The 26333-nt window shown below is 45.7% G+C and overlaps 1 protein-coding gene across 1 annotated transcript; it reads right to left on the bottom strand.

Moving 5' to 3' along the window:
* Nucleotides 1-933: 933 nt before the first annotated feature.
* lamb4 (laminin, beta 4) lies at nt 934-25017 on the bottom strand. Its single transcript, XM_029523178.1, is given in 36 exon segments — nt 934-1231; nt 2600-2753; nt 2972-3130; nt 3397-3532; nt 3796-4003; nt 4122-4266; nt 4451-4648; nt 4847-5052; nt 5451-5611; nt 5922-6259; nt 6261-6292; nt 6686-6782; nt 6892-7109; nt 8106-8330; nt 8476-8633; nt 8901-9132; nt 9447-9590; nt 10137-10317; nt 10428-10539; nt 10798-10910; nt 11001-11189; nt 11306-11437; nt 11515-11701; nt 12385-12464; nt 19584-19687; nt 19805-19960; nt 20231-20419; nt 20504-20624; nt 20839-21053; nt 21197-21260; nt 21330-21518; nt 21648-21721; nt 21845-21980; nt 23004-23179; nt 23632-23725; nt 24992-25017. Coding segments are annotated over 35 exon segments (5388 nt in total). The 5' UTR covers nt 23651-23725; nt 24992-25017; the 3' UTR covers nt 934-1091.
* Between the last annotated feature and the right edge of the window lie 1316 nt (nt 25018-26333).

The raw sequence follows: 26333 nt of genomic DNA, 5'->3' as shown, positions 1-26333 counted from the left end.
TAACAGTGAAACCAATCCAGGAAATTCAACTGTCAAAAACACCAAAACAAAAATTCACTCACTATACACTATGAGAAAAAAATCGATCATTTAATTTCTGTGCGCCTCAGAGAGACGCTTTTATTTTGAAATAATGAACTGACTTCCTGTCTTCCTTTATCTCTCTCTCAGTGATTTCTCTATATGGACAAAGGTTTGTGGGAAGCTCTCCTGAGATCTGTTTGGCTCTCTGGATCTGGACCCGAACAGCAGCTGAATAAACGTGGTGCCTCATAATAAATCAAATTAAAAGTTTAGAAGTCGGTGGAGGAGGACACCAGAGCAGCCCGCCACCCTCCAACCGGGACTCAGACAAAGACATTCCTTATCCCCCCCCCCCCACCACACACACACACACCTCCTCCTTTGTTGTTGCAGGTGAGGTTTAAGTCTGGGGGGAGGAAGTGTGTGTGTGTTTGGGGGTTGGGTTGAATGGTTTTATTTTTTTAGCTGGTGGGGGATCCAACCCCCCAGCTCAACATCTGAAGATTGTGTGTCTGTGTGCTCCTGGTGCATTATGGATAATGAGTGGTTGTCTGCTCAGACAAGTTATTAACCAATCAGAGACCAGATCGTCTGTCTGAGAACAAACATTAACAAGAGAATGGAAACAGCATTAAACACAAAAACACTCTCTCTCTCTCTCACACACACACACATTCAAAAGTTTACTGCTTCTGTGCTCAAGTCTGAAGTGTGAAATTGTCGGTTAAACTTGTGTAATGATGTGATCTGTGTAGTCAACCAAAGCTGCTCATTGACTTAAGATAAAGGGTATGTGCAGCTGTGAGTGTGTAGGTGTAGATGTTAGTTGTAGTGTAGTTGTTAGTTATAAGTGTAGTTTCTGACACACAATGTCAGATGGTTGAATCGAAATAGAACAAACTACTTTCAGAGAATTCAGGTCTTTATTGGTGTTTTTCTATCAGTGTCGCTGTTACAAAAATATGCATAATATAAGAGGAGAAAAAGTTTCTAAAAACAAGTTAGAGAGAGTTTTGCTGAAGAGCCGATTTGTGTAGTACCTCAAACTCTACAGTACTCTGCAGCACTCAGGTAGTACAGCTGATGTATTCTTGGGCTCGTTTGGAGATTTGTCGCCTTAATGAATCAGCTGTTTCCAGCAGCTCAGACACTTCAGCTGATTTCTCCTCCTTCCTTCTGATCAGCTGCTGGACTCTGGACTCCAGACCTGACAACAAAGACACAGCAGAGACCAACAGAGGCCATCTGAAGCTTAGGCTGAGAAGTGGAGCGAGAGAAAAGAGCTTAAATTAAATTCATTTTAATTTAAAAACAAATAAATTCCAACTAAGAAGATCAGTGCACTGTCTTTGTGGCCTTGGTCCAGCCCCAGTCATCCTACAGAGGGAGGACCTGAGTCTTGTATCATGAAGTTAGATTTCATCTTATCAAGCTCTTAGCGTTTAGTGGGAAGCAACCGCACTTTTTTATTCAAGATAATCTAACCCTTTATCGAAGATACAGAAGTCTAGTTGCTTCCAATTAAACGTTCCAAGACTAAGATCACCTGGATGACTGAGAACCTTCACGGACATCTTAGTGAGCTAACTTCAGGGTTAATTTTTGGGTCTTCAGTCTCACAAAGGTGATTTACTTTCAGGGGATGAAAGTGAACCCCTACAGTAAACCACATTGCCACGATAACGTAACCTCCCCTGGAGCAGGTTAAGGCCCCAGACCTCTTTAGTTGTCTGAGGTTGGAAATTAAATAATGAGGTTCAAAATGTCAAACAAGCACTATAAGTCAATAAATCAATAACTCAGAAACATACGTTTATGGGACACAGAAACAGAAAAATCTGTCCAATGTGGAGATTTAATATTATAATTCTGGTAGTTGACTCATTGACAGAGTCTGGGATTTTTTTTCCCAGCATTCTTTGCGGCTTCTGTAGCTGTGCTACTTTTTTATTGAATTATTGATTTATATTCTTTTTATTTTCTTAATACTATAGTTGTGAAATATGCACTTTTAGTGTCTTCAGGGTCCAATTGATCAGATGGAGCAAACCCCGCCCCTTTAATGTGAACCACTTCATGTGCTGTTATCCGTACATTAGCTCAGAAGCCATTACCACTCCTACCAAACCAATACCATGTCTTGCTGGCCTCATCAGTATCCTGCATTCTTGTAACACTATCAGAGACCCCTATTGAAGGAACATTGCCAGCACACGCTGGACTCCATCAACCTGTCCTGGGCCTGAATACTGACGACATGAACCACTGACCTATGACATCTACAAACATACAAACATGCTGTCCCTCAGATATATTTTGTGTTCAGTTCTTGTAAAAATCTATTGAGGAAGTTTTGTGTTCCTCGCCTCACGACCCAGCTGAGAGTCTGGTCCAGGAGACTCTCCATTTAGGACCAGGGTCCAAACTGCAGGAACAGTTGGGTGAAGTAAGTGTTGTAGCTTCTGTGATCACTGCAGCTTCACTTCCAGTTTTAATGCTGCTGATCTCACTGCTGTCATATAACACAAAGTACCATCAACAGACCAGATAGTACAAATCAAAAGAAAAGTTCTACCTTCTAACTGTTGGAGTTTGTGCTCCACTTGTCTCCTCATATCTTCCACCTCTTCCATGATGTTTTTGAGTCGTTCTTTAGCTTCACGCTCAACTGTCTGATTTGAAATTTTGTGGTTTAATACCCCAAACAGCTTCATCACATCGTCCAGCTCCTGTGAAACAGAAAACAGTCAAGACACTGTCAGGATCTGTCCAGATCTATGTCCAAAACTCTGCAGTTATTTGACAGGAAGCTGTGGTGCCACTGAAATAATATTAGGGGTGAAACCAATTAATCAGTTTTCTGACAAAAAAAAAAAAACACCATAAATAAGATTATAAACTTGAATATAAATGAATGTGAATGTGAATGTGTCTGCTGTCTTCTTACTGTTTGCGAGTGTATTGTGTTTAAGGTCAACACTGCAGCATCTTTAGCCGTCTTTCTGTTCTGGTGATTTTTCTTCTTCAGTGTTTCCACCTCGTTGTTCAGATCTTCAAGTTGACAACTCATCAGTTTTTTCTCAGTATTATCCAGTTTCTCTTTAATCTGGAATAGTATAAAGCATATTGAAACACATCGAAAACACAGGGATTTGTTGGGTCTCTTTATGTATAGGGTTTATAAATATATATATATATATTCAGAGTTTGATCTACACTTGCTCTATATTTAAAGTGCAGAGTAACTTTGTTATCGTTTGATGTGAATAATTTGGATTTTATTTCATATGAATTGAAACACATTGAAAGAAATTCACTTAAACACACTGAACTTTAACCTGAAATGGCATATTTGAAATATTTTAGAATTACGTCTTGGATTCTCTCTCTGCTCATGTCTGTGCCTTGGCTGGCTTTTTCCAGGTCATTGTTGGCTTTGTCCTGAGCTCTCTCTGCTTCATAAATGTTTCTGTCGATTTGTGTCACATCAATGTCCTTTGTCTGGTCCCTAAACACAAGAAATGAGAGCAACACTGTTTAAACCAAAAGGTTTTGTTTTTATTGAAGGGTATGACTGTGTTCATGTCTTAATAAAGTTTGATGTCTTAATAATGTTTGACATTTTTGGTAAAGTGTGTTCTTGTGTTTGCAAACAATCTCTTGAGCTCATTTGTGTTACAGTTGTGTGTTTGAGTAACATTTTGTGTTTGAATAATATGACTTTGGCGTGCTTCTAGAACTAACACCTGTCTTGTGTTTGGGGCTACTGACCTGATGTTCAGGCCGGTCTGCAGCAGTTCCTGGGTAGTCTGAGCATGCTTCTCCAGGTTGCCCAGGCTGTCTTGAAAGAGCGTAGCATTGGACAGCAGATTATCGATGTCATTGATCATTGATCGGCTCTGCTCAGGAGATTGTGGCAGCTGGATGTTTAGAACAGCTCGGGTCATTTTCTCGATGTCCTCTGGAAGAACCATCTCATCTGGGCAGTGGGATTCAAAGCATGAAATCCAAATAGCCTCATAAGTATCGTCTGCTCATGACCCTGACAATAGTCAGGTGAGGACCAGCCCCCCGAGGTATTACCTTCAGACACTGACCTATCAAGTAGTTTTTGACCTGCTGGATGAGCTCCCTGGTTCTGACTTTCTCTCTCTCAAAGGACTCCATGTCGCCATTGATCCGATCCTGCAGAGCTCTGGCATGGTTCTTGGTGTCCTGAGCCACCTGTTTGGCATCGTGGACCTGTGAGGAGACAGGAATGAGGTCAAGGCCTGGTCACCTGTCTACAGTCAAGTAGTAGAAAGGGGTTAAACCAGGGCAGGATCAGTACTTAATATACACCACCCCATTCTGTTCTAGGAACATCCAAAGCTGATTCATCTGGATGAATACCAGAGAGCTCCCATTAACTCTGGTGTAAACCTGCCTTCTTGCTGGACTTCTCCAGTCTGGATGGGAGTTTGAGGAGTTGGTCTTTGGTTGTCTCAGCTGTTTTGGAAGCTTTCAGACTGATAGGAACAACCCCATCACAGTCCGGACCACCACACCTCCTTTTTCCAAGATCCAGACTACACAGAGCTCCACCACACCCTGAGCAGTCTTCCAGACCTGTTTCTCCACAGACCTGCGTCAGACCACACAGAGCTGCTGAAACCCAACTGTCACTGATCATCACCTGACAGTTTTCTAATTGGTTCGTTGTTGGGTCACCCTAGCCTGCATAGACAATCTCTGATCATTTTGAAAATGTTCATGTGTTGCAAGCAGGGTGGAGGCCATCTGGTATCTGGTAGTGTCCTTCTGAGGTGTAAGTGAAACTCACCTTTTGGTTAAGATTGACTACACTCAGTTCTTTGACCTTATTCTCCAATGGTGCCTGGGCTCCTCCTTCCACATTGCACATATTCAGTTTGTGTTTGACTTCCTGTCTGATCTCCATCGCATTCTCTAAAGCTTTATTGGCTCTCTTTATCCTCTTCTCATCCAAAAGGAAGTCCTCATGAAGCTTCTGGATCTGATCCTTCAGCTCTGAACAGATCAGAAATAAACTGTGCTGTGCTGAGTAGATATAGTTAAATCAATGTAAACATTCAGAACATTAAAAACAGTAAAAACAGAGACAATAAGGACAATGGAAATTGCGTAGAAAGAATGAAAATGAGAGGGAGGTCAGGCCATGACAGTGCTGATGCAACTCCACCTGGTGTTATTGTGACCTGGGTCTATATCTCGATCTGAGTCTGGGTCTAGACCTTTTCCCTCCTGTCTCAACTGTCCACAAACATAACTGTGTGTGGTCCTGACAGCTAAGCTAACTGGAACCAGTCCTGTGACCACCTTTAGACCAAGTGAGGTCGGATAAGGTCTACCTTACCTTCAGACTGATCACGTCATACCAGTAGATGGTGTGGGGATATATTCTGTACCTTCCAAGTTTTCATGATCTTCATCATCTGGATCCCTGAGATTATCCCTCAAACTGTTCAGCAGTTTCTTGAACTCAAGTTGAATGTTGTTGATTTCAGTGTTGAGGAGAGGAGAGGGGTCGATCAGGGTCATGTTTGGGTCAACGGTGTCTTTCAACTTCCTGGAAGATAGAGAGAGCTCAGACCTGATAAGAGCCAACCTGCTCCCTGTGGATCAGGGGACTAGAAAAAGTCAGGGACTTGATTGCTGGTGTTAACAAAGAGTACCCTGGCCCTGATGCCTCTTTCATCAGTATGTGAGTATGTATGGGTATGATATATGAATGTGATATTTGTTGTACAGTATCAGTATCTACACAATATGTTTATATGTATTAGTTATCTATCTGTGCCTTGTAAAGAGCTCTGAGACTAGAAAAGGTTCAAAGACACAATCGACTTCTTTCTTTTTTTTTCCAGGCAGAAACTTACTTAGTCTTCACCCACAGTTTCTCCATCTCCTCCACCTTCGGTGTGGACAGTCCTTTCAGGTTTGTGAGGCTGTTCAGATTGGAGATCATTTCCTGTATCTGTTGAGTGTAGTGACCGTCTGCAGGCCTCAGGTCATCATTGTGGTGAGGGACGAAGGTTCTCATCTTCTGTGTGGCTCGCTTGACATCAGTGACATTTCGGGCCCAGAGGGCTTGACATGGGTGGCACTCCTCGCAGGCCGGGAATGCCAAATTATAGCCAGTGGCACATTCATCACAGAAGATACCGGTAACACCACTTCTACAGATACACTCACCAGTTTTTGGGTCACATGATGGATGCTTTTGTTCCCTCCAGGTTACAGTCGCAGGCTGAAAACAAGAAGTAGTTCATTCAAATGAAAACAACAAGGACCTGCAGCATAGCTCCTCTGGCTGGACTCAAACCAAGGATGCTGCAATGCACACACCAGCCACTCAGCCAACCACGCCGTGCCATATTTTACGATTTTGAATGGATTAAACTTTATGTGACTCTAGGAACTGGCATTCTTTCACCCAGCAGTAATTTACCATCCTTACAACAGGTCTATCTCTCAGATTGATAAAGAACCACAATTTGAGCATTGATTTGAATTTAAAGTGAGGTCTGGTCACAGTGATGACGGTTCTCAGGTTTGTACCAGGTGCTGTACCTGTGAAGGGATCAGGTCCAAGCTTGAACGTGAGCTGAAAAACAAAATGACTGATTGTGTTATTACTCACAAATGCACTGCACGTCTGGATCACCAAAGTGATTTTCTCCACATTCATCACATTGTCTCCCTCCGAACTCAGGACGACACAGACACTGTCCCGTCACCTGGAAACATCACATGACGTTGTGTGAGCCTCCAGTCTGAATCTTTTACAGAGTAAAACTGTCAGAAAACCCCAGGAGGTGCATATGGTCTGTTGGCTGAAGGTTTTGCCTTGTTGCAGATGTTGGATAGAGTGTTAGCAGGATCACAGCTGCAGGGTTGACACCCAAATGGTCCGTCCAGGTTCCAGTATCCATCCTTGCACTTGTCACAGAGGACACCCTCCACGCCCCTCCTGCAGGGACACTGTCCTGTTGTTGGGTCACAGAAACATGGACTCCCTAGAGGACACTGAGTCACCTCTGTCCCCTGCCTGTCACAGGAGCATTCTGGGAAATAGATAATATATTGCAATCAGTACATAAGATGTATCACAAATGGAAATTTCAGTTTAACGGTGAGGTTTAGAGAAAAACATGACAGTCTTTAAAAACTCACCTATACCTTTCAGCTATGTTCATTATTACTCCCTCAGTGATGTTGTTATATTATTGGTTGGGTGAGTGTGTGTGACTTTTCTCGTTGGTCATTCTCTCTTTCAAATTGAGAATTTCAGACAGGCAGCACTGCAGTTGTGGTTTCTCTTCTTACTTCCTCTCTGTGGTGATGTTCCATGAAGCCAAGATAAAATTACAGCTCCGTGTTTAAGTAGTGTGGGTTAGTGGTGTGGTTATGAATTTTAGCAGGTTCACGTGTGTACTGGTAGACATGTACTTTACATATTGCAAATAGAATGGGTCCCGGAACTAAAATTTGAGGTACCCCAGTGAGGAGGGGTTGGGCTAGGGCTATTTGTCCCCACCCTGACACAATGAAGGGGCCTGGTGAGGTAGGGTTCAAACCAAGAAAGGACAAGGTCTAAGATGCCCATTTCAGAGAGAATAGACAGCTGGATCTGGTGTTGGCTCACTGCATCAAAGGCAGCTGGGAGGGTCATCAGGACCAGAACCATGACTGAGGTCTGGCTGGTCTGTGGTCACAGTTTAGGGGTCCCTTAAAGCAGAATGATGTGGATCCAGGGGATCTTGTTTGCACTACACTTAGACAAGGAAGTGAGCAGTGATGCAGGTGTTATCCACCTGATCAGTGTCAGGTGAGACTTTACCTGAGCCAGTTTGACAGGATGGAAATGTTCCTGAAGAGAGTGAGGTGTCCCGTGTCCCAACATGTGACTGTTAGGACACTGGTGGGAAACATTTGGTTTGTGATATTTATGATCAAAATTTGAAGATACAAGATGCGTTAAGTATAATTTCACTGGAGGAATGTGTATCCCATCAAAACATCTGACCTAAAACATGTTCAGTGAATATTCATGCATGTACCTTTGCAGTCTTGGTCCAGGGCATTGCCATAGAAACCAGGTTTGCATTTCTGGCAGTGTGGTCCTATTGTGTGGTGGAGGCAGCGCAGACATTCACCCGTCAGGCTATCGCAGGCATTGCGGTCATCTGGGTCAATGTTGTCATTGCAAGGACACGCCACACAGCTAGTTCCTGGTCTTGTCAAATCGCCATAGAAACCAGGTTTGCATCTGTCACAACGTGGACCTAAGGGGAGGACTTTTAATAATCACTCTCTTTTCTCATCTGCTCACACATAAACAGAGACCCATGGACCCATCTGTCTGCCTCTCTGAGGATAAAATGGAACAACAAAGTGTTTAGTGGGTCAAAGAATGATCTCAGCTCCTACCTGTGTGCCCCTCCATGCAGCGACACATCAAACCGAATGACTGTGGGTCACCCTGGCAGGAGGTGGCGAAGAATCGACCACTCTCTTGGAGGTCTGGACACAGACATGGCTCACAGGGCTGTCTGGAGACGGGGTTTCCATAATAACCTGCCACACACCTGTATCAAAAACATGGGTGTGATGAGAACAATAACATGTAGAGGACTCTGCCTGTACAGATTCATTTAACATCGCAGTCTGAAGAGTTCCACTCATTTGAAGAGTCAGACTTCATCACACAAACTGAAACTATGATGCTCTCACCCATCTTCCTTCACAACTGTATCTATAGTGTTCCTCTTATCAGTTAGTTCATAGATTATGATTATAGATAAAACCTCTCACAGTGTCAGTTGTAGATATAGATATAACGATACAAGTATAACCTGTCACAGTGCGGTCCAGTGGTGTGCTCTTTGCAGTCCACACACTCCCCGGTCTCTCCATCACACTCCTCTGACAGTCTGTTACATTCGCAGGGTCGACAGAAGGGAAAACCCCAGAATCCTGCTTGACACTGATCACAGCGCCGCCCTGTCACCTTGGAGCGACATGCACACTGACCTCTAACCTGATCACACACCTCCGACACTGAACCACGAGGATCACAGTCACATGCTGCCAACAACACAAAAAAGTCCATCATGACTACCTGGAGTTTGAATAATATAAAGCAAAACAGTGGAGGACACTAAAGGGTGGACACTATCTCGCCAAATGGGAAGTCAATATTAACTGCGTGTTCTTCGACAACTGTGCCTGACTTACTGGTTGCTCCAGCAGGTGATTGGTTACAGGCTGCCAACAAATTAAGACAACAGCACTCACATCTGAGACATGTGATCTTATTTTTGTGCATGGTTAATGCTTTGCCTACTTCAGGAAGGAAAGCATTATGTCAAATGTGGTTCTTCTGAAGGTGAGTAGCTTACATTTGCAGCCATCAGGTCCAAAACCAAATGTTAGAGGTGCGCAGTTATCACAGCATCGTCCAATCACATTGGGTTTACATTCACAGAGTCCACCCAGTTTACTGCAGGAAGGTCCAAGAGAGCCAACAACGTTACAGCTGCATGCTGAAGACAGGAAATACACAGAAAGACTCAAACAACATGTTCTAACAGGTCAAAATCAACTGACAAAATAAATAAAAAAAAAAAATCTTCATTTCGTATGAAGGTACTTCTCAGTGTATAAAATTCAAGTCTCAACCCTTTGTAATATGTAACCCAGACCAATTTGTTTGTCTCCTGCTGTTTTGAAGTCTTGTGTGGCACAGTCTGTCAATCATACGGTAGCCCCACCCCCTAACCACTGCCCTCTTTCGTTTTCCTCTAAATGGAGATCAATTTAAAAAATGAACATCATGTTATATTGAAGACTATAAACTAAAGACTGAGACCATAAACTCATCAGGGAGGAGGAGGGACATTTTCCCATAGACTTCAGTACTATTTTACAAGAAGAATTCTTCTTTATAATCAGTGGCATCGCCGGCTGCAGATCACCAGAAACAAGGTTAAGGGCCCTTTAGACGAGGTCTTTGGCTGCAGGCAGTGTCTGACTGAATTATGTATGAAGGGCTCAGATGTGGATTTGTCTCCAAATGTTGAGCTACTCACCAACAGCCCCATTGTAGATTTTTGCTGACAGGCTCTTGATGAGTCCACCACAGCGTTCTGGTAGCGACTCTTGTGAATTAAGCTCAGCAGCCAATCCAATGCAGCGAAACCGGTGAAAAGATTCAAGGTCACTCTGAGAGCAGAAGTTCTGAACAGATTGAATTCTGGGAATTAAACCCATCTGAAAAGAAAATTCTAATAATGAAATCCTTATATAGTAAAATGTCCTCTTCAGACAGACATTTACACCCATGTAACGCATAGATACACGTCTATGCGTGACATTCTCACCGAGTCAATCAGGATATAAGAGCCATCAGATCCAGGTTGTTTGTTAAAGACCACATCCACAAAGTAGTGCCCTCCTGCATTCAGACACAACACAGGGTCCAGAAGAACAGACCTGGAGGCAAACAATGTACTCAGTCAACAAAAAAAAACAATTAACAATCAATAAGAAAGAAAAAATAAAACAAACAAGAAATAAACATTGTGTACAGACTAACGATCAAGAGCATTAACACAAACACACACACAACCACACACACAACTAAAACCTCAAGGACAATACACAGGCATGAATCTTGATAAATCTCAGACTGGATAAGCGTCACACCCGTACAATCATGTGACCTTTCTGTGGGTAAACAGATCCTCTCACCTGGAGTTTGCATAAAGAATCAGAGTTTCACTTCCTTTTGGGTCATCGCTGCAGCTGCCATCACCTGGAGACAGCATGATCATGCTGACTGAAGCCAGCCAATCAGATTGAGACTACGGAGGGAGATCAGCTAAGGTTAAAACACAAGAAGTAATATTTCACAGTAAAGCAGCATAAGATTAAATCAATTCATTAAGCTTTACCTCCAACTCATAATGAATGATAAGCTGGTAATTATTTGATGACGTTATGTTGTCCACGGAAAATCGAAGTCCCACTCCCTCCCACACTCTGACCAATCCCAGGCCAGTCCAGGTGACTGGCTGATCTGGAGTCCTCTGACGGGGAATGATCTGCAGGCCATGACCTGGGAGAAGAGGGATGCTGGTCTGCTGTAAAACACAAAAAATCTTTACCAAGTAACCACGGGACTGAGAATGGTAATCTGATTGGCTGAAAAGTAGGGTAAAACCCAGTCACATGATCTGAAATGAATCAGCGCTCTCACCTGCTCCTGTCTTCTCCGACGGGCGAGTCGACGAGTCCTCTGAACTAGTACAATGCGTCCATTGCTGACTTTGAAGTCGTAACCCTGCTCTCTGTAGTACTGCTCACACTGTGGTAAAACTCCTGGATTCAGCTGGAAACACATGCAAACAGATTATACAAGAGCAGTGACATTGGACTGTTTTGTGTTCTCATTACTGTCTTACACACCAGAGAAGAGGAAGATGACGGCGTGTTAGTAGGAGAGGGAGAACGTCCTACATTCAGAGGGATGGCGAGCTCTGCCTCATACAGGATGTAGTCCAGTGGAGGCAGGAAGTATCCAGCAGCGGGTTCAGAGCAGCGGCGACCAATCATGTTTGGTAAACAGTGACATTGTCCGTCTTCTGGAGAACACCTGAGGTAGCAGGACAATCTGTACAGGGGCATGTAACTGCTCTTATACTAACCCCTAACCCAAAACCAGGACAAGGATCAGTCCAGAACCAGGAAGAATTCACCTCTGACCAGTAGACAGGCCAATAGAAACAAAGGATAGAGGCTTTGTTTCTGTATCATGTTTGTTTACTTTCACACTACCAGACTAAAACTGTATCATCTCTGATCAGTTGTTGATATGAATAATAGTATATTTCCTTCAGAAACATGATATCACATCCTTTTCCATGAATGCAGGTCATGAAATGATAAAATCATGTTTTCACTCCAGTTGGAGTGATAATTTATTGCTTATTAACCATTGAATTTGTTAACTTTAGGTGGTTGAATGTGGGTTCAGACTATCTCACATCAGTGTCATCCTTAAATGCTTCTTGGTGCAAATTTCAGTTTCATTTTGGTTATTCCTTGTTACTGTGAATGAAATGTGATATTGTTCATGTAACCTTTTTCTGCTCAATAAGAAAAATGTGTATTCCCTGTAGGTCCTGAGGAGAGTCCTCCTCCTGTATGGTTATTAGGGTTAGGACTCAAAAAACCACTCATCTAATGATTTCTTCATTAGATGAGGTTTAAAACACTGTTGTATAAAATATATTCAGATTGTAAACATGAAAAGAAGCAGAACCAGTGGAGACTTACATGGTGCTGTGAGCTCCTCCAATATCACAGTTGCAGGGTGAACATCTGAACTCAGAGTTTCCCAGACCCCAGAAACCTTCCTGAACAAAACACAAACAAAGAGGCCTTAAATTCACATTTAACCAATTAACATTTATGGACACATATGCTGAAAAAGGTTCATTATAGCTCAGGTCACAGGCCAAGGCTTCCCTCCCGCAACCTCAGAAACCCCTGTAGAAACCCCAGTTGGGCCTCAGCACGTAATTTTCTTCATTGTTGAAACATCAGATTAATTCACATCAACATACTTGAGCAAATACTTCTGTGATAATTTAAAAAAATGATCTTTTTTTTTTTTTTTATCTAAGTCAAATCTGAACGATGATTGTGGCACGATACAGGTGCAGGTGAAGTTCATGTAAAAATAATAAATATATAATAATAATAAATGTCTGTCTTCATCCATGTAGTGCCTCAGGTATTTCTCAGGTCACACCATTTCTGGGTATCTGACCCCAATGGTTCACCACACAGGAGGAAGACGTTGTGGTTCCTTTGGTAGAATCTGACCTCTGCCCTGGAATCTGGAAGGAGAGATGGAGGTCGATCTCTCTGCTGCTCCCGCCGAATCAGAAAATCTCAGGACCTACCCATCCAGTGAAGTTGAAGCCGTAGTAATACATCTGCCACCAAGCTCAAAATGCCCCCTTTCCAAGCCATCATGCCAAACCAGTCTGTTCTAACCCATGATGCCCTGCAGCTGAGCTCCTCCATCACCCCGACTCATTAATGACCATCTGGCCTACATTGGGAGAGGGACCAGGTGAGACTGGCCATGTCTGGTCAACCAGGTTTCTGGCCACCCACTGACAAAGACATTCAGGGTCAGAATCTATTGTGTTTCTCCAAGCTCATAGAGCTGTAAATCAAATCGAAAAATCAAGTTGTTTCCACAGTAGCCACCAGAGGTCACTATACTGAGGTTCTATTTCATCCCTGCTGACCGCCAGAGGCGGTGCTTTAAGCACTGAATATTCCCCTTCGCGCATGCGCAGTTCGAGTATGTATACCAACAAATCACCTGTGACCTCTGGGTGACCCGTGGGAGACCATATCTTCCGGTATCACCTGAGGCTCGTTTCCTTCTTTTCTTCTCGCACGCAGTTTGCTTTGGAAGCACTGAGCCGCATTCGGCCCGCTTCACTACAGCTAATTAATTTCCGTCGTTAGTAGTTGTTGTTGTCGGTCGGAGCAGCGACCATTCGCCCTCCAGGAGCTGCGACGGCGATATCTCTTTTTTTCCAATTAGTCTTAATTGAGCTCGCGTTGACACCGCGACACTCTCTCGCCGGCAAGGCAAGTATATTCTTAGTTCTTCGCAGCTACTTTGTTATGCTTATTAACTTCCTGTCGGTGATGATGGCGTTCGCGCATCCTTCTCCCGGCATATAAACTACTTGCTCGAGCTGACGCCTTTCGCTCGCTTACCTAGTTGGTGGGTTGCGTGAGCGCGTCCCAGTGCCCAACGTGGATTCTCTGCTAGCGGTAGCTTATAACTTCATCCGCGGATGAGTGTGGTTGTCAACCTCTGTTGGTACAGGCTGCGTGCGCGCTGCCTCCCCCCAGCACACGTTGCTTTTTGTTAATTGCAGCGTCAGCGCTCCAATTGGTTAAGTTGATTTGTTAATTAAACTTAAGAACCCTGATTGGGTAAGGGCCACAGCGGTGGCTACCTTTGTTTTGTAACAGCTTCTGCTGCTGATTAAATTCTCTGTTTGGGCTCCTGCTGGTATAGGAAGCCTACGCGCTTCCTCCCTTCAGCATACAGTTCCCACACTTGGCCTGCCCATAGTGCCCGCGCTCAGGTTGCCCAAGTGGTCGCTGATCTCTACTGAGCCCATTGCTTGGCACAGGCGGCGTACGCGCCCCCTCCCCCCAGTAAAAGGCCGCTATAGGACAGCAAGCCAGGAGCACCTAAGCAGTCTTGGAGCTACCACAATGGAGGGCTCCCATCTCTGCACATCTTGTGAGGCCCCTCTACAACCAGAGGATGGCCATGACCTCTGCCCCACATGCCTGGACCCTGAGCACCTGCAGGATGCACTGTCCGACAATCCCTGCATGAACTGCAGCTACTTACCTAGAGCTGTGAGGGCTGCAAGACTGGCAGAGGTGGAATATCCAGAAGATGGGCGTGACCTCCCCCCATCGGGCCAGCCACCACGGGACTCTCTGAGACGCTCCAAGCGTCGAGCAATGGCAGTGGCAGCCACACCCCCCAGGAAGAAGTCAAAGTCTGATCATAGCAGGCTTTCGTTTAAGGTAGAGCAGCTGTCTGCTGAGCTGGCCCAGATGAGGTCCATGCTCGCGGCCCGCCAGCCTGACGTTTCCTTGGAAGCTGAGGTAGCACCCTTTCCTCCAATGCCAATGCTGATACCTGAGGAGGATACACTCTCCCTAACGGCTTCAGCTACCCGCTTTCACGAGTACGGGGAGGAGCCAGGGGAGGGTGGTTCCCAAACATCTGAACAGGGTTCCCACTCATCAGCTCAGAGTTCAGTGGCCGGAATGGAGAACAGCTCCTTGCGTGCTATCATGCGCATGGCTCTACAGTGGCTGCACATGGATGTACCAGAGCAGGCAGAAGCAGCACCAGCAAGTGCCTTCTTCAAACGTAGGCCGGCCCCCACTGCCTTTGCTATTCCTCATTCAGAGGACTACCTGAGGGAGTTGCAGGCCTGTTGGAGGAACACTAAAGCCTGCTCCCGCCTCTCTGCAGATGGGCGGACCCTGGCAGCCATGCACGAGGCAGCGAGAGTTGGCCTGGATTGCATGCCAGCCGTTGAGCCCACCATTCCTCCAACCTCACTCATAGTGTCCCCGGATGAAGCCCTGCGAAGGGATGCTAGGTGCCTTCAACCCCAGTGTCGGATCACAGACGATCTCCTCACAAGGGCCTGTGATGCTGGAGCACGTGCTGGCCGCATGGGGAACTCCATGTCACATCTCATGTTGGCCCTCTCTGCTTCACTACAGGAGGACAATGTGACTGCTGATTCTGTCACCCTTTGTGATGCCTCACTGGAGGCGTTTGGCCTTATGTCCAGAGAGATTGGAAGAATGATGTCCATTCTGGTTCAAGCTCGTCGCCAGGTTTGGTTTTCACAGTCAAACCTGACCGAGACAGCTAGAAGAACCCTGCGCAACCTCCCAGTGGAACCAGGGCAGCTATTTGGCCCGGCAGCGCAGGAGGCACTAGAACGTACCATCCAGGCCGGACAGGCCAGGCAGCAGCTTGCAGGCCTTAGGGGCCCCTTGGCTGTGTCGTGGAAATTCTCTGTAGGTGAAGAATGAAATAGAGAGCTTCTGTCGGCCGACACGTGTTTTATTTCTTTGCAAAGAAAGGTCCCTCAAACATGCCAGTGGTTCGGGATGCAGGAAGAGACAATGAACAAAGGGGAAGACCTACATTTATATTCTAGGGGAAAAGGGTCCACCTTTGAGGTGTGTTTTCACACCTCCACCTTCAGGAGTCAGGGTTCTGGCCCCCTGAGGTGTGGAGTCGGGCAGTACAATTTAAAATACAAAGGGGGTGAGAAAGCGGGGGTTTGAGCGTCTCAACTGGTGTGGATGCAAATAACTTGATTTTAGAATTACAATTGAGAGTGTTTCACAGAGACCTTAAAATTTCATTCACAGCTGCCTCTCACACACGCTTATTTCCACCAACCCACCCCACTGGCCGCCATAATATCCAGTGCCCCGCACAGAGACCAGCCAGGGAGTTGCGAGAGCCTTCCCTCCAGACAACCTCGTGCTCCAGACCCCGTTCGCCCCCCTGCTAGGGCTCCTAGAGCCCGGGGAGGCAGACGCTGAGGCCTTGGCCTCGGGTACTTTTCTCATCAGCAGCTCCAACAGTGGGCTGCTCATGCTTCAGACCCGTGGGTAGTTACCACCTTGACCCACGGGTACAAACTTCAATTCCGCCGCCGGCCCCCCACATCCGGCCGGGCCAGAATGACCTCCATCAGCGACCCGGCAAAAGCTCTCCCACTGGACCAGGAGTTATCCGCCCTCCTGGCCAAAGGCGCCATCGAGGCTGTGGCTCCTTTGTCACATCCCAGAGGGTTCTACTCAACCTATTTCCTTGTGACAAAAAAGATCGGGGGCTTTCGCCCGATCTTAGACCTCAGAGGGTTAAACAGATTCATGAAAGTCATACCCTTCCACATGCTGACCATAGCAGAGGTACTGCAAACTGTATCACACGGCGAATGGTTCACATCCATCGACCTCAAGGACGCTTACTTCCATGTCCCCATTGCTCAGCAACATCGGCAGTTCCTTCGCTTCGCCTATCGAGGCCGCCACTGGCAGTTCAGGGTGCTGCCCTTTGGGCTCTCCCTCTCCCCAAGGGTGTTCACGAGGTGTATGGTCACAGCCCTTGCACCTCTCCAGTCTCAGGGCATGAAAGTCCTTCCATACTTGGACGACTGGCTTGTCTGTGCGCCGTCTCGGGCCCAGGCATCACGAGACACAGCGCGTCTCCTGTCCCACATGGCCCGCCTCGGAATCAGGGTGAACTTGGAGAAGAGTTGCCTGGTGCCGTTACAGACCAGATCTTTCATTGGGGTGACATTGAACAGTGTTACAATGACAGCCAGGCCGTCCCCTCACCGGGTCGACGACATCCTCCACCTTCTTACCCTATTCCAAGAGGGCCGCCATCTGACCTATGTTACATTCCTTCGCCTCTTGGGCAAGCTAACATCCATTTCAGCTGTGGTTCCCCTGGGCTTGTTGTCACTGCGCCCCCTGCAGAGATGGCTGAACAGTTTCCACCTGGACGCCAAGCAGCACAGGTGCAGGAAGCTCAGGGTATCACGGCAGGCTGCCCTCGCCTTGGCCCCTTGGAGAGACAGGGCCTACATGCTCAGGGGTGTTCCTATGGGCCGCGTGCCGTCTCGCAGGGAGACTGTCACCACAGATGCCTGCCCCTCAGGATGGGGTGCAGTGTGGCAGAGCAGGGCAGCCCATGGGCAGTGGCCCAAGGGAGACTGGGGTGCACACATCAATGTACAGCAATGTGCTGCGGGCAGTACACCTAGCTCTCAAACACTTCTTTCCACACCTAAGAGGCAAGCATGTCCTCGTACGGGCAGACAACACATCAGCTGTGTATCATATAAATCATCAGGGCGGGACCAAGTCTTCGCAGCTGCTGGAAGTGACGAAGGATCTCCTCACATGGGCAGCTCCCCGCCTGATAAGCCTTCGAGCAATGTACCTACCGGGAGAGCAGAACCGCCTGGCAGATTTTCTCTCCCGCCAGAAACCGCCAGCAGGAGAGTGGCGCCTCCACCCAGAGGTAGTGCACACTATCTGGAACCTCTTTGGCAAAGCGGAGGTGGACCTCTTCGTTTCAGAAGCGTCAACCCACTGCCCTCTGTGGTTCTCCTTGGCCGAGACGACAAGCCCTCGAGGCCAGGACGCGCTGGCTCACCCTTGGCCAGATGGCCTTTTGTATGCCTTCCCTCCACTTCCTCTGATTCGACTGGTACTCCACAGGGTCCTCCAAGATGGTCACAGGATCCTGCTTGTGGCCCCCTTCTGGCCAGGGAGGAGCTGGTTCCCTCTGCTGCACAGACTCTGTCGCGATCCGCCATGGCGCCTTCCCGACAGGAGAGATCTCCTGTCCCAACTGGCGGGGCGAATCTGGCACCCCAATCCACGACGTCTCCGACTGTGTCTGACGGCTGGAGGGCCCGAGCCGCTTTTGAACATCTGTGCGGACTCTGTCAGACACACCATAATGAACGCCAGAGCCCCGTCCACTCGTCTCCAGTATGAGAATAGATGGAGACTGTTTTCCAACTGGTGTACGAGTCGTGATGAGAACCCTGTGTGCTGCTCTGTGCCAACTGTCCTTGACTTCCTCCAGTTCCTCCTGGATGAGGGTCGTTCTCTGTCAACGCTAAAAGTGTACGTGGCAGCAATATCCTGCCGACATGTAAAGGTTGACAACAGCACAGTAGGGAGACACAGCCTGGTGTCCCTCTTCTTGAAGGGCGCTCAGAGATTACATCCTCCGAGGGTCCCGAGAATTCCACCATGGGATCTTCAACTAGTGCTGGCGGCACTACGCCAGCCACCAATTGAACCCTTGGCACAAGCAGAGCTGAAGTGGATTACCTGCAAGACTGCGTTCCTCCTGGCCATTTCCTCTGCAAAGCGTGTCAGTGAGCTGCACGCCCTGTCAGTCAGTGACTCGTGCTTAAGATGGAACTCAGATGGCTCTGGGGTTACTCTGTGGCCGAACACAGCATTCCTCCCTAAGGTGCTGTCCCGTGCTCACCTCAACCAGCCTATTCGGCTTGCGCAGTACAACCCTCCTCCAGGAGACGGAGGGGACAAACCTGAACTATTGTGCCCAGTGTGGGCCCTGAGGGCCTATATTGCAGCCACTGCATGCATTAGGAGATCTGACCAGCTCTTTCTCTGTTATGGTGGCCCTAACAAGGGTTGCGCTGTCTCCAAACAGCGCTTGTCCCGCTGGATTGTCGATGTCATTGCCCATGCATATCGGGCAAGTAATCGTCCCCTGCCATCTGGTGTGCAGTGCCACTCTACTAGGAGTGTTGCTACATCATGGGCTGCCCTGAGGGGAGTGTCCCTGGAGGACATTTGTGCCGTGGTTTCGTGGGCATCGCCGGACACTTTCTCCAGGTTCTACAGAGTGAATGTGGCCACTGACCATCCATTAGCTGTGGTCCTGCAGCCGGAGTCCACTACCTCTTCACACTGAAGGTTCGTACTCCGGATTCTTCGTGACCTTGCTGGTATGAATCATTCAGTGCTTAAAGCACCGCCTCTGGCGGTCAGCAGGGATGAACTAAAACGAAAGTTACGAATGTAACTACGGTTCTATGAATCCCGAATGACCGCCAGAGATCTCCGTCACTCAGAATCCTCGTGTGCTCGCGAGAAGATTCTGAAGGAAACGAGCCTCAGGTGATACCGGAAGATATGGTCTCCCACGGGTCACCCAGAGGTCACAGGTGATTTGTTGGTATACATACTCGAACTGCGCATACGTGAAGGGGAATATTCAGTGCTTAAAGCACCGCCTCTGGCGGTCATTCGGGATTCATAGAACCGTAGTTACATTCGTAACTTTCGTTTTAGTTCACTGCTAGTTCCTTTAAGATGAAACCTACCGGACACTGGTCACACAACGGGCCGCTTGCCGAGTGATCACATTCACAGCTTCCTGTCAGCGGATCACAGGGCCCAACACTTCCCAAAACATGACACCTGCATGCTGAAAAACACACAAACATACACAACATCAGACTGACATGAAGACACTTCTCACTTCTCACTGCTGTTTGTTGATAAAAAGTTTTTTTTTTTTAATGACGTGAAGAATGTTTGCCACCTTTGCAACCAGCTGCATCATCCTGTCTCAGATTAAAGAAGCCAGGTTTGCAACGACTGCAGCGTCGACCCTCTACATTCTGTTTACAGATACACTGACCACTCAGAGCATCACAGAGGCCGTCACCAAGAGAACCAGCTGGGTCACAGTCACAAGCTGAAACAAAGGAAGCATGAAGATGTCATGTTATGAGCCCTCAGAGGAGCTTAGACCTGTCGGGTCCTGAAACATTGCTGTAACCATTATCAGCTGGGACCTTTCTGGATCTGGACCTCGACAGTTCAGGGTGATACTGAGAAACCTTTGAGATCTAAGGTCTGATCGAAGACCTTTACATGTACAACAACAGAGGCTGCTAATGATCTCAGCAATGAGGAGAAAGTCTCTTGCACACACAGTGAGGAGATACAAGCAGTTGAGGCATACGTATGCAGGCATGTGGATCGTCTGCCGTTCTCTGTGGATCCTGATACAGAAAAGGTCGACACCGCTCACACTGAGGTCCCGTCCTGTCATGGCGGCAGTTGTCACACACCCCGCCGCTCACACCGCCTGTCGCCTCATAACGAGTGGCATCAAAGTAACACATGTCTGAATGTCCATGACAATTACATCCTGAAAGAAATATACACAGTATGTCACGATGCCCGAATACATCTGATCAACCAAGATCGAAGGAGACTAGATTAATGTATTTACTCCTGCAGAAGTCAGCTGCGTCTCCTCCTCCTGGTCTCCAAGGAGTGTCGTGGTGAAAGTCCTGACACCTCTCACAGTTCTCTCCAGCTGTATTGTGCTGACAAACACAGTGGCCATGAACCTGAGGAGTGGAAATATCTTTACCTGGAGTAATCAACATGGCTGTACTTTCATCAACAATCAGACAATGGATTAAAACATTAAATTAAAGCATGTTAACCCTCTGCAGCCAAACAGCAGCCATTCCATTCACCTGGAAATGTCTCCAGGCCCCTATAATCAATAGTTTGTCTACATAAATCAAACTAAAGCAGTCCACCTGCCCTGCTGCTTACCATGCCGACCTGGGTGAAGACATCTCCCCGACCTCCGTCCACAGGTGTGCAGCGGTTTGCGTGTCCATTACAGAAGCAACTTCCTTGGACTACCATATTGTAGAGAGCATAGTAATATTTGTCCTGAGGATTCCTGCGTCGTCGACTGAGCAGAGTGTCACCGAGAGTGAAGAGACGAGTGAAGTTCACCCGGATGTTTGTCAAGGTGATCAGATCTGACAGTGACAATTAGGCACATGAACACCAAGTTTAATTTGTTTCACATATTTACATAGCTATTTCACATGTTCTTTGTTATGATTGGTCATTTGATTTCTCAGCCAACCACACAGCAAGATCCTCTGACTTAAAATATCACCTTGAATATTTGGTGCATATGGATTTTCTATTTCATAGACGGGATCCAGAGCCTTTAGCACCACCTAGTGGACAAACAGATGAAACACAAAACGTATCTGAAGAACACACACACGCACACACTTGTTCCCTACCTCTCCCCCGGTGGATGGCTCTGATCCAGAGTACCTGCTGTCACAGATGATATCATCAGCGCTGTCAGCAGTCTCATTGGACACTGATGGGAAATTAAGTGAACAGTCTTCTGCAAAGTAACGAAAAACTTTCCAGGTTTGTCCAAAATCCTTTGATCGTTCTACTAACATGGCCGCTGGACGGAAACTCTGCAGACAATAGGAAGAGTCGTCGCATTATAGTTTTTTTAATAATATTATCAAATCTTCATGACTCCGCTTCCACTGTTTACATATGCTCAAGTACATTGTAATATTTGATAGTGTGAAGTGTTTTACCTTGAAGGTTAGGACCAGGTGACTGAACTGGAACACAGTCTCCAAATCTAACCTGATGCTCACCTGGTGAACACCTGCAGTTGAGAGACATCACGATTACAGTGAGGGTTAAAGTGGATTCACTGTGAGGTCCTCTCTCATTGGACACTTTGGTCATATGATGTTTTTTATGTCCTTCTGATTGGACAGTCTCTCACCATTCTCAGACTGCCACCACTTCATTTTTCTGTCAGGGTCAAAGGTCGTGATAATGTTGCTGATGCGGTGGCTATTTGTGTTGCTGTAGCGGTCATACGGCAGACGAGAGTCACATATGAAACATTTCTGCCCCTCCTGAAGGATGAAGATATACTCAGCAATCATTATGATCATGACCCACCCCCAACCATCACACACCACACACACACAGACACCAGCATGTAGTGCTGTAGTTGAGCTGAGAGTGTCGATCTTTTCTTGTGGATTTAAGGGAGATTAGAGAGAGAAACCCGATCTGGTCCTGCTTCCTGTCCTGTCAGAAACGCCTACCCCCAAACAGAAATCAAAATCAACCTCTGCCAAACCCCAGACTGTGTCTGACATAGCTTCACTACTTGTCTTCTTGTATACAAAAGGACACACAATTATTCTGTGTGCCGACATCAACGCCCGAGCTGGATCCACAGAGACTATGAAGGTGTGTGTTCACATTTGTTCAGTCTGGATGAAAATAAACAATTTAACCTAGAATGTGGTTATTAAATTTTTCTTTCTACCTCATGAGACATTGAGCCAAAGAGAGGTTAGATGCACTGGAAGAAGAAAAATGCAGTAGTGAGGAGATGAGAACAGATCAGGACATGTTTCAGTATGAAACTTAGAGTGCAAGCCAGAAAAACATCAGTCAGCTGCTTGTCTTTATATGTTGGTACAGTCTCAGGCTTTAGATTTGTTCTAGGTTCATTTTAAATGGATAGAATCCAATAGTCCTCTCTCAGTGACCCAGACAGGCAAAGGTATTAAAGCATTTCTGTCAGCATCAGGGTCTTGGAGACCCATCAGACCTGAGACATAGAGGTCCTTGAAGAAGGAGGATATGACAAAATCCTGGTTCAAGGCTCTGAGGACTTTTTTCAAGGTTTTAAATTGAGACTTCCAAGCATTTAGTGATTTAAGATGAAATTTGCAAAATCACATTGTTGGTTTGACTACATGAGCGGTATGTGTTTGACAGCTGTACACGAACATAAATTCATAATTAACCATATTAATGTTGGAGTTCATGACTTTATTTAAATAATACAATTAATCTTTACCCCAATTACTACTATTCAAACGGACCCAAAAGCAGCCTCCAGTTACAATGTGACCACACACCTCCAGGTATCCAATGATGCAATACTTCTCGGGTCCATCGAGGCCGCAGGTCGAAGAGGCAGAGATGTGAGCGGCTCGCCCCACCAGCAGGTCACCCAGCTGAGGGCTACAGGAGCCACCTGGACACCGATCCTGATGGTCCTGGGTGTGCTGGAGCTGAGCTAAAGGAAAAAAAACTGCATAGAGAGATTATAAATTCAGTTGTTGATCTTAGATGTGGTGGTCCTCCAGAAACATAAAGGTTTTTTTTTACATGTCATTCTTATATTATTTAAGCTGTTAAATGTGAGATGTGACAAACTTTTCCTGTCGGTGCATTAATGAGGTCTTATCACCAGGTCCAGGTGGGATCCAGGCATATAAACTTGAATGATGTTATATTTTTTTGCACTTTCACCCCCTGTGACTCCACAGACTTCTCCTTTCAACTTCTTTGGGTTTGTTGGTATCATTTTCATGAATAACTCTTTATTTTGTGTTTGGCATAACAGCCTTCAGAAGAATGGGGTAACATATATGGTATTACATTTCAGATTATTTATACCATTATATATCATAACAAGATATGCAAGAATATCTTGCATAGATGAATGAGACTGTAAACTGATGGTGAACAAGTAGAACTCACTGATAAAGATGAAGATCATAATTAGATGTGAACGACATCCGATGAGTTAGGGTTTTAACACACTGCTGCCTGATGGACTGATGGAGTTTGGTTCCTGTTGGATGAATTATGAAAGAAAACTATGTGTGAATAAGTATAATACTTGAAGATAATAATTATTAGCAATTGCTAAAGCACATTAAATTAAAATATGTACAGTACATTGTGTGCGTATACACGAAAGATCTGCAGGCTTTACAAAAACAACCTTGATCTTTAGCGTGGAGATAACTGTTAGCCTGACAATGGAGAATGTTGACAGGACTTTAAGCATTTGATGACAAAGATCAGGCTAATCAGAGCTATATCCTGTGCCCTTCAGACCATCAGCCCATCAGTCCTCCAGCTCATCCGAACTCCAGTCCTCCAGATCTTCAGGGTTCTGGTCCCCTCAACCTTCAGCTCCTCAGGCCCAGGTTATGAATTTCATTTGTGTTGAGTGATCTACCAGGACATGTCTGTGGTTAAATCTGGATAAGATACTGAGTTGGCCCCCACTCCAAGGTAATGGGCTTGGCTAATGAACCTTTTCAACTATTAACTTAAAGCCCGAAGGGACTGATGAACTTTTAGGGGAATGTTAATTGTGGGGATTTCTTGAACATAAGTGAGTTTCTGCTTGAACTGCTCCAATGAAAACTGAAAGCTGTAAATTTCTGTCCATAGCACAAAAATTATTGATTCAGCAATAAAAGGGAAAAAATCATATTAATGTTCAAGACTTCCTGTTTTGTTTCTAACTGATACACAGTTTAAGCAAATTTTGGTCTAAGTCCTTGTTTTTGATGATGAAGCGTTGAAGACAAGCCTTACATGACTGGTAACAAAAGACTTTAACTATGTTCATTATTCTTATACTGGAGATGCTTTCTTGTTGAGCTTGTGTTCTTTTCTCTCATCTGTGGTTCCCCACTGCTGCACTGCAGGTAAAGTGTCTTTCAGCACAAATCTGAAAATTGAAACATTTTCCTGAAACTCCAGGGGATCTCAGTGGAACCACCAAAAAAGTCAATGATTCCAGAAACTCCACCCTAATGCTGAGATATTTTGAAACGCTTTTATGGCTGTCTCCAAGAGGACTGACTGCTCCATCATTAACTGTCATTCATGACTACACACAGCTCAGTATTACATATATTCAACAACAGGTTTTGACAGATGAGTTGTCTTTGCAGTCACTCTGCTATCTTTAATTGAAAATAGTAACAATCTTTAAAAAACTGTGACCTTCTTAAAACACTCTGAATAAAATGTTCAAGTACAGTATCGACAACCCAACAAGGTAGATTTTGTTTAGTAAAATGAGTGAATGGGAACTCACCTGTCGACGCTGCCACATTGACAAACTGAACGTATCTGGGCAGGCATCAGCACACCTACGACAAATATACCCTGAGGCGTTACCTGTCAAAGGGTGAGACAGAGAGAGAGACAGGACAGAAGAGAGAAAGGGAGAGAGAGAGATATTTGATTTTTAGAAAACACTTCATTTATCTTTCACATTTTAACACATAGATGTCAGTAGTCTGTTCCCCATCCAGTTTCTCCTGCTTAAATAAATAAATAGCCATCTTTACTTCTCCTGAGATATAGTGAAGGAGCTGCCATTCGTTTTTGTGTGTCTTGTTATAGCCAAGTCCCATGATAAAGATTTTCTCTGTAAAAGCAAGGCCAAAGAAACTAAAAACCAATGTTAAAACAGAAAAGATCTCCGTGAGCCTGTTGCATTCAGTGAAAATGTGGAAAACAGTCTCACAGAGATCACAAAAAGGACATTTTCTAAAAACAGCAGGATTAAGAACAGCGGTAAAAGCATTTGTGGCAACAGCACCATGTAAAATTTTCCACTGAAGGTCACCGGTCTGTTTCTCCAAGGGTTGCTTGTAAAAAACCCTCCACTGTGGTTTCAGGTTATTCTGTCCCAGTCTCTGTCCACACAGTGGAGGGCCTGTTGCTCAGTCCGACCTTGTGGATGCTTTTCACACAGTTGTGATAAAAAGTTTGTTTTCTGCTTTATGCAGATGAGGCAGGTGGCCAAATCCCTCCACATTAGATCTGCTGGACCTGTTAAGTATTTTTGCACAAACTGAAGTCTAAAAGTCGAATTCCGGCAAGTCAGGTGGATGAGACCCTGTCTCCCCTCCTCTCTGACTAATAACAGCCCCCCCTGTGGCACCCAGTGTAGCCCACCCCAAAAGAAATCCACCATTTTTCTTTGTGTTTCCGATAACAAGTGTGGTGGAGGGTCTATACAGGTGAAACGGTGCCACAGTTGGCATGCAACCCAGTTATTTAAAACCAGAGCTCTACCTCTCATGGACGTCTGAGGGAGCAGCCACTTCCACTTCCACCCTAACCCTTTTCCTCCTATTTTTTCTGTTACGGTCTCCCAGTTTTTTTCCTACATTTTGTTTACCTAAATAAATTCTTAAATACTTAGGTATAAGAAGCCTGTGATATGTTTTTCTGGTGGTTGTGTCTCTGACTATGTTGTTAGTAGGGATGATGTGAAAAAAGAAATTCCCCACCTGACACCTGTGTCCAGACAACCTGATTTCCTCTTTTCCACTTCTTTCCGGCACAACAATCCAATTAAGATCTTGGGAAAAAACTGGGAGACTGCCACGCCTGAACAAATAAATCTATATACAAATAAATCTGAT

The sequence above is a fragment of the Echeneis naucrates genome, chromosome 16, assembly GCF_900963305.1.
Source record: "Echeneis naucrates chromosome 16, fEcheNa1.1, whole genome shotgun sequence".
NCBI lineage: Eukaryota > Metazoa > Chordata > Actinopteri > Carangiformes > Echeneidae > Echeneis > Echeneis naucrates.
The sequence above is the reverse complement of the archived record's forward strand: the minus strand, read 5'-3'. Positions and strand labels throughout refer to the sequence as shown.